General features: G+C 37.9%; 1 protein-coding gene across 2 annotated transcripts in view; it reads right to left on the bottom strand.

Moving 5' to 3' along the window:
• The window catches only part of LOC109038246 (uncharacterized), a 64,813-nt gene continuing 53,534 nt past the window's right edge, over window positions 1-11,279 (bottom strand). For both annotated transcript variants that reach the window (XM_072303885.1, XM_072303886.1), the window contains one exon: window positions 1-4,677. In XM_072303885.1, coding sequence (XP_072159986.1) covers window positions 4,210-4,677 — 468 coding nt within the window. In that variant the 3' untranslated portion in view covers window positions 1-4,209. The remainder of the gene's footprint in view (window positions 4,678-11,279) is intronic.

Here is an 11,279-nt window from a genome sequence, read left to right as displayed (position 1 = left end):
AAGTAAATTTCAAGCATTTCCCTATTTTCCTATACACTTTCGAATTTGATAACAATTCCAACATCTTATTTCTGTAAACGGTATTTTCAATGATCACAGTCTTGTCGCTTTTATCAGCAGTCACAATTAACAAATTTTTCTTTTCATTTAAGAACTTCCTTGCTTTGATCATTTGGTCATACAATAATTTGAAAAACTCTTTTTGGTCCAAACTTAATTTTCTGTCCTGTATAAATTTGTACCCCTTATTGAATCGAAATAAAATAGAGCCGACAACATTACGTATTTTTTTGGCACAATTCCTGTTACGATATTTAATCTTTGATTCGATATGAGCAAAAATATCCATGGTGAGATTATTCTTCATAGCTTTTCCATAAAAGGGAACACAAAATTTTGGACCTAATGAAAGGACACTTAACACTTCATGGGGTAACTCAATATCACTTAAATTAAGCACCCAATCTAACCGTTTCGTAAAAAATTCCTTAAACTTGTTTTGGAGTGTAGCTACATTATGATTAATAACATTTTTTATTTTTCCTTTTTGCTTATGCTTAGTTGTTTCAAAATTTTTATTATTTCGCTGTGATTCAAAAGTTAAAAACCTGTTTACAATGTCCTTAGATGATAGGTTTTCCGCTCTCTCCTTGGCCATTCTGAATTTTTTGTTGATTGCTTTTTTCTCCTGCCAGGCATCTTGAATTGCAATGTTCAATATTTGACGTTTAAAATCCGACACCACCAGATGAAATGGCTTCGCTCTGTTACGTCCTTGCGTTCGTTGAATGTCAATTTGAAAATTCAGAAAGCCGGGAACCACGTATTTTCGTCGACAGTTCAGTAAGAAGAGCTTCTTATTTTTAACGATGAAGGTTTTAGCAAAACACGAACTTAATATTTTGAAGCTACTTAGGGCCAAAATTCCGAATGTTCGCGAAATGAATTGGAAGAATCCCATTGCGCTTTTTCTCAAGTGGAAATTATAAGTTAAAGAGTTCACGGTTGTAATAATTAATAATTAAACAAAAATCACGAGTACTTTCCAACCTTTTTATTACATTTTGCAATCTTCACACTACATTTTACACACCGACGTTTCGGAGACAATTTTCTCCATCTTCAGGGCAGACGAGTTATTCATAACTGAACGAGGAAAAAACACAGAAAGCAGCAAGAGACCAGTTTAACGATAACAGGAGACATGACGAACATCAACACAAACAATAACAATAAGCCCCCGCCGCAGAGAGGTAGTAGGTACTCATACAGAATGAAGGTTATCAGAGATTAGAAAAATATTTCTCAAAGTGAGCAAACTCAGTTCTAGAATTTATAGCATTTTGGCTATTTAAAATACATAACCCCTCCAAATTCAACCTAATCTGTTCATTCCTCTCTCTCTTCAACACCCTGGTGTTATTGAAATCAAAGAAATGACCCTTTTCTCTCATGTGTTGCTTTAGCGCCGTCACCTCATGTTGATTAAACTTATGCCCATCCAGCCTTTTATGCAGATATTGGGATGACTGCCTAAAAGGTTGGAAAGTACTCGTGATTTTTGTTTGTATTAATTATTACAACCGTGAACTCTTTAACTTATATATATAAGAGCCTATCTACCTCGGTTTGACACAAGCTGCACTTAGCCTATTTGGAATGCCCCTTGAATATCGGCAACATCTACGATGTCGGCTCATATACAGGGTGATCCAGACCCGTCCACTATCTTTTTCTCGAAAACGGCGGAGAATTGAGCTTCGGGACCATAACTTTCAGTGGGTAAATTGACCCCGAAGAATCGAATGAAAATATTTTCAGCCCCCCAAAATGGCCCCTTGGGGGGGTTTTGGGGGGGAGCCCCCCCGTTTCTCGCAATTTTCAAATGGGAAGGATATGTTTTGACTTTGGATTCGGAATCTACGGTAAAAAATTAGAACACTTTGTTCTTTGCACTTTTTCCCTAAACCCCCATTTTTTTGAGTTATGGGGCATTTTTGGGGCAACTTTCAATTCGACGCTGTAAGCGGCCAAATCATCCAAATTTCAAAATCTAAAAATCTCCTGAGAGGAGAGGTCAATACCTTTTTATTGATGTGCCACATGACCCCTGTTGCTCCAAAATTTTGGGGGCCACGACCCCCCAAAAATTTGGGGGCTTTGGAGGGCCATGAGTCGAAAACTTCGATAGGCAATGGTATGTTTTGACTTTCAGATTTGGATTCTACGTGAAAAGTTACGTAGAATTCATATGGCGCATGGCCTGTTTGCTCCAAATTACTGAAGAACCCCAATTCCCCATATGAAGCCGTGTATTTTTGGACAAAATAAGGGGTAAAAAAAAAATTGAGCGAACAGGCCATGCGCCATATCAATTCTACGTAACTTTTCACGTAGAATCCAAATCTGAAGTCAAAACATACCATTGCCTTTCGAAGTTTTCGACTCATGGCCCTCCAAAGCCCCCAAATTTTTGGGGGGTCTTGGCCCCCAAAATTTTGGAGCAACAGGGGTCATGTGGCACATCAATAAAAAGGTATTGACCTCTCCTCTCAGGAGATTTTTAGATTTTGAAATTTGGATGATTTGGCCGCTTACAGCGTCGAATTGAAAGTTGCCCCAAAAATGCCCCATAACTCAAAAAAATGGGGGTTTAGGGAAAAAGTGCAAAGAACAAAGTGTTTTAATTTTTTACCGTAGATTCCGAATCCAAAGTCAAAACATATCCTTCCCATTTGAAAATTGCGAGAAACGGGGGGGCTCCCCCCCAAAACCCCCCCAAGGGGCCATTTTGGGGGGCTGAAAATATTTTCATTCGATTATTCGGGGTCAATTTACCCACTGAAAGTTATGGTCCCGAAGCTCAATTCTCCGCCGTTTTCGAGAAAAAGATAGTGGACGGGTGGTCTAGATCACCCTGTATATATAAACTTACCAGAGTAAGAGCTGAAGACAACTTATCAGTTCATACAGGGTGTCCCAAAAGTCCGTACCCCCCCCCCCCCCCCCCGTAACTTTTGAACGGTTAGAGATAGAAAAACGAAACTTTGGAAATGTTTCTATCTTAAAGGGGTCCATCTTCAAAGGGGGTCAAAATTTTTGTCTCCCCCTCAGGGGGGGCGCGGGGTCCCCCAACTTTTTTTTTCAAATGGTAACCCCTATCTTGTGATACATCATTAGAAAGAACATAAAAAACTAAGAATTTTGGCGCAAACCGCAAGTCAATATCTTAATTTTTGACCGAGTTATGATAGGTCAAAGGTCAAATTTGACCTATTTTCAAAAAATCATATCTCCGGTTCAAATTATCGTAAAGAAAAAAACAAAACGGGAAAATTTACCAAATTGTAAGCACTTTCAAGTAAAAATCACAAAAGTTACTTCAAACTAATTTTAAGGGGGGTTTCGGATCCCCAAATACGTCATTTTAATGGTCATACGATATTCTCGCGAAATGAGCCAATTTCCCCTTACTTTTCCTCAACATTATTTTAGTAAGTTCAAAATTAGTTCAAAATTGCGTTTTCAAGTCCCTAAATTTCGAGCAAAGTTCAAAAAACGAAATTTAAGGTGATTCAATTCAACCACTTAAATTTCATTTCTTTTCAAAACTTTGTTCGGAATTTGGGGACTTGAAAACGCAATTTTGAACTAATTTTGAACTTACTAAGATAATGTTGAGGAAAAGTAAGGGGAAACTGGCTCATTTCGCGAGAATATCGTATGACCATTAAAATGACGTATTTGGGGGTCCGAAACCCCCCTTAAAATTAGTTTGAAGTAATTTCTGTGATTTTTACTTGAAAGTGCTTACAATTTGGTAAATTTTCCCGTTTTGTTTTTTTCTTTACGATAATTTGAGCCGGAGATATGATTTTTTGAAAATAGGTCAAATTTGACCTTTGACCTATTATAACTCGGTCAAAAATTAAGATATTGATTTGCGGTTTGCGCCAAAATTCTTAGTTTTTTATGTTCTTTCTAATGATGAATCACAAGATAGGGGTTACCATTTGAAAAAAAAAAGTTGGGGGCCCCCGCGCCCCCCCTGAGGGGGGGACAAAAATTGTGATCCCCTTAGAAGATGGACCCCTTTAAGATAGAAACATTCCCAAAGTTTCGTTTTTCTATCTCTAACCGTTCAAAAGTTACGAGGGGGGGTACGGAGTTTTGGGACACCCTGTATAAGTCAACTTATCGATCTCTTATTTAATCTTCTCCACTGACACGACGAATCTTCTCATTGACGTACACCTCCTTTAATAAATTAACTGTTTTTACTATGTGTGCAGGCACAGTATCAGTAAAGATCACAAGCATGATCGGATTTCTTCTGAGTTTAATTCTATGTTTTTCTTGGTTTAAATAAGATCCCGCCTTCGTAACTCCTTCCACAAATCTCTTTTCTTGGCCCAATACTATTTTCTCAATTTCTATTATGTTATTTACTAGTTTTTCCTCATCGTAACTTTTATCCTCCGCATGGATTTTGTCTAACATCTCTTTAATTGCCGTCTCATCTCTGCGATTTTTTAGCATGAAAGTCCATTTCGCTTTTCGAAGATTTTGACCCCGTGTAACGTCGCCGGTTTCATTGAAACCCTTGCTGTAAGCGTTCTCCAGCCATTCGATAATCCCCATTGCCAAGATCAACGAAAGCTCTTCCTGGTAGTGTTCCTGTGGAAATTCGTAAAAAAAGGTTAATTACATAAATTGTGTATTTTTTTTTTAAATTAGACCAAAAGAAAATAAAAATACGATATAAATAGGTTTACAGCTTTCACCCTCAAGTGTACTGTCTAATTGAGGTTATGACGATTGGGTTTTTCAGGACATGTATAAACGGTGTTTACTTTTGAGAAGGAAAGAGGCTTGAAAAGTTGCAGAATCTCCAGCAACCACCCGCGTCGGTCACCGGTCTACGGTGCATCTTCTTTTCAACAACAATAACGCTAGCCTGATATATTACTTACTTCCTCGGCTTCGGTCGCTCGGTGGTCCAATGAATAAAGTGTGAATAAAGTGAATAAACCTGTGGATGGGATGGTGCTGGGTTCAATTCCCAACGTGGGATTTTTTTTTTTTCAAACTGAATAATCCCCGAATCATGATTCTTCGTCTAAATAAGTCGCAAAACTCATTTTTTAAACAAATAATTTAATATTCAAATAGTCATCTAAATCAGCGACTTTTACTGACTTAGCGGTGAGGTTAGGTTAGGTTAGATTAGGTTAGGTTAGGTAAGGTAAGGTAAGGTTAGGTTAGGTTAGGTTATCAGCTCTTTAATAAATTAGTGATATTCTGTTCAACTCGTGTTTAGTAGTATTAATATGACGACTTGAGGCCATCAGCCTGAATTGAGGTAGGGAAGGGTGTGAAAGTGAAAAATTACTCATAAAATTATTTACTTGAGGCAAAAGGTATGGTGAACCAAACCATGTGAGAGATAAATATAACCTAACTTTTGTGAAGATGTTCCTAGTCCCTGGAATAATCGTTCCTTGCCGATACTTCCAGGGTTGTATTTATTATCGAAAGAATTATCGGGCAAATGTCTTCAAAGGGATTAAAATACAAATACTGGCTTTCTTAAATCATTAAACCGGCTGATTTTCATTTTCATACGAAACCTGGATTTTTGGGAAAAGGCGACTCGGTCCCTCACCCAACTGTCCGGTGTCCAACTCGGAACTCCGAACCGTGAACCATTGTTCAATTCAATTCACCCTACCTGCCATGCCATGCCGTGAGTCGGAAATTTGAAAATGAAAACTTAGTTTGATCTACTTTTCGTGATTCGTATTTAACGAAAAATCGATTGTATCATCGGCGATTACCTAACTATACTCAGTTTCATTGAACACAGGTAAATCCTCTCTCTTTCACCTCTTGACGACGGACACACCTATGAGCCTGCCACACTGTACTTACATTCATGTCAAGCTATACTGATCAAGTAATTCGAGTTTAATTTTTTTTGCCGATTTACGATTCAGTCGATATATTCTAACGAGCAAGGTAATCGTAAATTCTATTCTCTTGGTTTGCGAATGCATTTACTACCATGTGCTATTCCTAACCATGGTTACGAAGTTGATCGAAGAGTCTACGTCTAGTAAATATATCCACTCCTTCCGTGGGACAGGAGATAATCTTTCATCCATTTAGCCTTGAAGGTAAAGACCACAATCGAGATGGTGGATCTTCTGTCGCACTCTCAAAGTGCAAATCTTAATATGCGCGGACTTCATCACAAGTAGAAACTTCCCAACTCTCGCAGGCGAGTGCTTTAAAAAGTCTGTCATCCTCATACTGAGTATGAGCATCCTCATACTGCCTGCATTTTCCTTGTGTCTCCAAAAGAATCAAGGACAATTTAAGTTTTGTTGCCCCCATTTCCTCTCCTGTAGGACATTTGACAGTTGTCTAATTTTAAAGTACCTATCTGGAAATACTTACGAAAGCTTCTACAAGAATGAACCACTCTACAAATCAGGTGTTATGTCAGGTTATCCGTCAACATTAGACGGTGAGTGAACGAGTTTTAAATTTTATTGACTGGTTGAATGTGTTTCGTTTAGCAGCTGTGGCCTGTAAGTAGTACAGTGGTCCATTTTTAAGCTTTTGTTTGAAGTAAAGGTCTAAGGAATGTCCTCCCTCCCTACGGAAGGGTCATACTCTTATTTTAAATTTGTTCTACAGTGGCCGCTCGCTAATTCGAAACTCAAGGGACCGAGCGTTTTTTTCGTATTAACGGGTTTTCGAAATATCGAAATATCGAATTATAGAGAGCGGCAACAAGGAAAATTCGAACTAACGGGGTTTTCAAGACAGTTCTGTAATTCGAGGTAATGGGCCCAAAACGCTCTATAATTCGAAATTATGGGACGATAGGAAAATAAAAATATGTATGTACGAGTTTTTTAAGGCCGAGAACAGGGACCCACCTCTCGCTAGAGTGGGGTTTTTATTACATATGAGAGGGGGTACATGCGAAAGCGGAAAAAAGAGCTCGAAAAAATAAACTTGCAAGAGAAAATGAGAACACCGCCGCGACAGATTTCGGATTACAGAGCGTTTCGGTCCGGCTCCTTCGAATTATAGAGCAGTTTGCCGAGCCGCTTAACCGCTGAAATATTCGAATTAGCGAGGGGAGACAAATACATTTATTTTTTCGAAATAAAGGGATTTTCTCACGGGGATCGACTTCCCCTTCGAATTAACGAGATTTTCGAATTAGCGAGCGGCCACTGTATTATCAAATGGTGGTTGATACATTGTAATGTAGTTTATTGTCAGTCTTGAAGGACGGCCATTAACCATAGGTAGATCAATATGATGATCTGTCTCTCACTTTGTATTTTTGCAGATCGACACTTCCAGGAGCTTGCCTTATCAGATGTACATTGCTGCCTAGTGCCATTGGCTCTATGCCTCTAGATGTTCCCTGTCATGTGTGGAAGGAACGTCGGGTAGAGAATCGATGGCTACCTTAATATCATCAATGATCGAAGTAAATCGTGAAATTATCTAAGCTGTGGAGCGTGATGTCGCATCTTTTGAAAAATGCTTTCTCCTCTAAAACTAAACTGAAAAATGGTGTTGTGTCAGTGCTTTTTTGAGAGTGGTGTTCTGTATTGATCAGCTATTAAATCATGGTGCTAACTTTTCTTCTACGTTAAAAAGTTCTTTAGAAATTTTTACAATGCACTCATAGTGTTTTCAAAAGTTCCTCCGTACCTGCACCAGTTCTAATCGGAAATTTGGATTTATTGTCTTCAAGTGGATTTTTCTGACCCAGTGGATTACAGATTTGAGCAAGTTGATGAGTGTTGTTTGTTCATTTTCTATGTTATTGAGAATGTCTGCATGGCTCAACTATCATATGCTCTCATAGGGACGCTTGTCTCCTTTGTCTTGATTCTAAGATTTATTTAAATTCCATGAGCAGTTTGGATGGTACTGAGAAACCATCCTGTGATCATTTTTATGGAAATGGTTTTGTTTCCATGAAAAATTGTCACGGAAATCATTTTGTTTCCATGAAAAATTTTCATGGAAATGATTTCGTTTCCACGAAAAATTTTCACGGAAATGATTTCGTTTCCATGAAACATTTTCATGGAAATCAGCCAAATGGAAATCAGCCACACGGAAATCAGCCACATGGAAATATTTCCCGTTCCACTTTTCCGTGTCATTTTTTCATGGAAATCAACTTCATGGAAATCATCCACACGGAACATTTTTAGCAGGGAATGAAAACGTTAATATCTTCGTTCGGAGTTGGTTTCATCAATTTAATTGCGTGAATCGTGTTCTCCGTGGAGTTCTGGTTAAGAAACACGTATCAGAATGCTTAAATTCGCACCTTGTATAGTGGTCCATTGTAAATGGGAATGTAACAATACTCGATGATTTCGATTACTTACCACAACTTCATATGAGAATGTTGATGGTCGATGATTTCGATACTTTACATCAGATATAAAGGTAAAATATCAATAATCGATGGTTTTTGCTCAATATCTCGAAAACGGTACGTCCTAGACGATTTTTGACGACTACACACCCACTACTTTTCAAATATGAATGCAATAAGACCACCGGAAGCCTCCAAAAAATTTATTAAACCTAAAAGACTCAAAATTTCATTGCGGGAGCCCCCAGTTGCGAAGAACGGTATTGAAAAGCTCCAGTGCATTGCTTTACGGTCGATGAATCGTTCGATCTGACATTTAAGGTAGGGTTAAGGATCGATAGTCAGCTACGGTTAAATTAATGATCGATTCTTTACCATAATTATAATTAGATATAAATCGAAAGTCGAATATTTCGATTCTTTACCGTATTTTATAATAGAAATAAATCGATAGTCGAAAAGTTCCCATAACTTTAACGGAAAAATTTCACCAATCGATGATTCCGCTTTATTTACTATAGCTTTAAAGAAAATTATACCGACAGTTGATTATTTCGATTCTTTACTATAGCTTTAAAGGGAAATATACCGATATTCAGCTGTAAAGGGGAAAATTGATACCTAATCGATGATCTTGATTCTTTACCATGGCCCAAAATCTAATAAAATTGAGATGGTAAAGATTCTTTCTTTTCTTTCACTTTATTTAAGTGGGTGCAATGTTGTATGCGAGCATTTCTTACGAAGGGATTAAACACAGGAAACTGTTCGTTCCTTATGTTTCGACGGTGTGATTTTCATCCGGTTCAGTTCAATTTTTACCTTATATTATAATCTAAATCTATTTTGGAATCCTCGGATACCTGCTGCTCCAACCAATAGTTGGACATATGTAGTGAGAGTTTATACTAGATCTGCAGTACATAGCGTTGTTTCTTCCGAAATACCGTGCCGCTGTTTCAAAAATGGCCGAAAATTGCCACCTCGGTTTTTTGCTGAGGGTTTTATAAAGCTCGGAATTTGAGGGTATTTTGGCATAAGTTTAACACATTTGAACTTAAATTTCTGAAAAAACCAATTTTCAGTCATTTTGAACTTTAACCGGCGCTACAGTGCAGTGTCCAATGGAAATAAGTCAAATTTTCGAACATGTAAAATGAAAAAAGTAATGAGATATACGAAAAATGGGGACATTGGTGGTATTATTTTCAATGTTTGTTTACTGATTTGCATCGAATTGGCGTGAGGGGAGGTGATGAGATTTAAGCTCCGCGCGCGGTGACTGGTAGCCGATGACGCGCAAGTGTCGTGATAGCAGTGATCAAGGATGATTGACACGGTACCAAATGTCCGGTTGGTGATAAAAATGGCTACAAACACTCCTGGTAAGTTATTTAATTAAGATTTAATCGTAAAAATTATTTTTTCAACTTCTAAACATTACTTTTGAGCACGTTTTTCGATGGTACTCTAATTTAATATTCTTCCCTCTTATTTAAACTTTAAAGACGTTTTTAAGAAAAACCAAAAATAACCTATTTTCCTGACAAGTGATAATGATTGCAAATTTCCTGTAGATTCTGAATTTTCAAGTCCCATCTGCGTCTGGCTGCGAATAATAAAGTTATATCGTTTTTTCTGTCTCAAGGTCTCGCTCTGAAAAACTTTGATTAGTCCAGGCGCCTGGTAAGTCTACCTGGAATTTTGGGTACACAGCGATTTTTTTTGGCTTACTTTATGTTTTTGGGGTCGCTGAATCCGAATCTGAAGTTTCCTACCGCGTATATGGTGAGCATTTTCCGCCATTTTGAAAAAATGGCCTAAAAAGGCCTTTTTTCGCGGGTTTTTTTTTTTTATGTAGCGGCTACGCATGAGAAAAAGTCCCGGATTTAGTTAATGTTTTGAATAGCTGAAATAATTTTGAAGAAAATGGTATATGAATATGCTAAGTATGCTCAAAAATTGAGGAACCTCGGATTTCGGAACTTTGGAACGCTTCGGAACTTGGCTGACCGCGGCGAGCCGGATCGCGCGTTGACGGGTGCGCCGCGAAAACGTGAATGGGCGCGATGTTCACGATGCTGGATCTTCCTCAATTTTTAAGCAAACCTAGCATATGTACACACCATTTTCTTTCAAATTATGTCAGCTATTCAAAACATTAACTCAATCCGGGACTTTTTCTCATGCGTAGCCGCTATATCAATAAAACCGCAAAAAAGGCCTTTTTAGGCCATTTTTTCAAAATGGCGGAATATGCTCACCAGATACGCGGTTGGAAACTTCAGATTCGGATTCAGCGACCCAAAAAACATAAAGTAGGTCAAAAAATCGTTGTGTACCCGAAATTCCAGGTAGCCTCATTTTTAGCTACCAGGCGCCTGGACTAGATCTCTTCGACTTGTGGACACGGGCATCGAAAAAGGAGTGCGTTACAACAATTGAGGGGAAACTCCGCAGAACTGTTCGCAAACAAACGTGTCTCAGACGAAGATTTGACAAAATGTCGTGTATTTTTTATGGATTTTCTGTTTTTATCTTTCTTTTTCTCTTGTCTCTTGTGAAGTTTAAGTTTGCTGTAAATTTTCGGTGATGTTTTACTGTGCTGAATTTTTTATTTTTTGAAATGCCTTTTCCTTTTTATTAAAGACTTGTAATATGTCCAAATCCAAGTGTTCGTCCTTTTTCTCATGCTGATCCTCGGAAACCTCATTATTTTATAGTGTATATTTGAATTTTTCAGCTTTCATTTCACGCAGCATTGAAATTGGGAATGAAAGAAAGGATAGACCTTAGTTTTGTTAGGCCCAGAGTTAAAAAATAAAATATGCATCGTTAGAATCTGTAAGTATACAGT

Source organism: Bemisia tabaci, chromosome 9, assembly GCF_918797505.1.
Source record: "Bemisia tabaci chromosome 9, PGI_BMITA_v3".
NCBI lineage: Eukaryota > Metazoa > Arthropoda > Insecta > Hemiptera > Aleyrodidae > Bemisia > Bemisia tabaci.
This window is presented reverse-complemented; position numbering and strand designations above follow the sequence as displayed.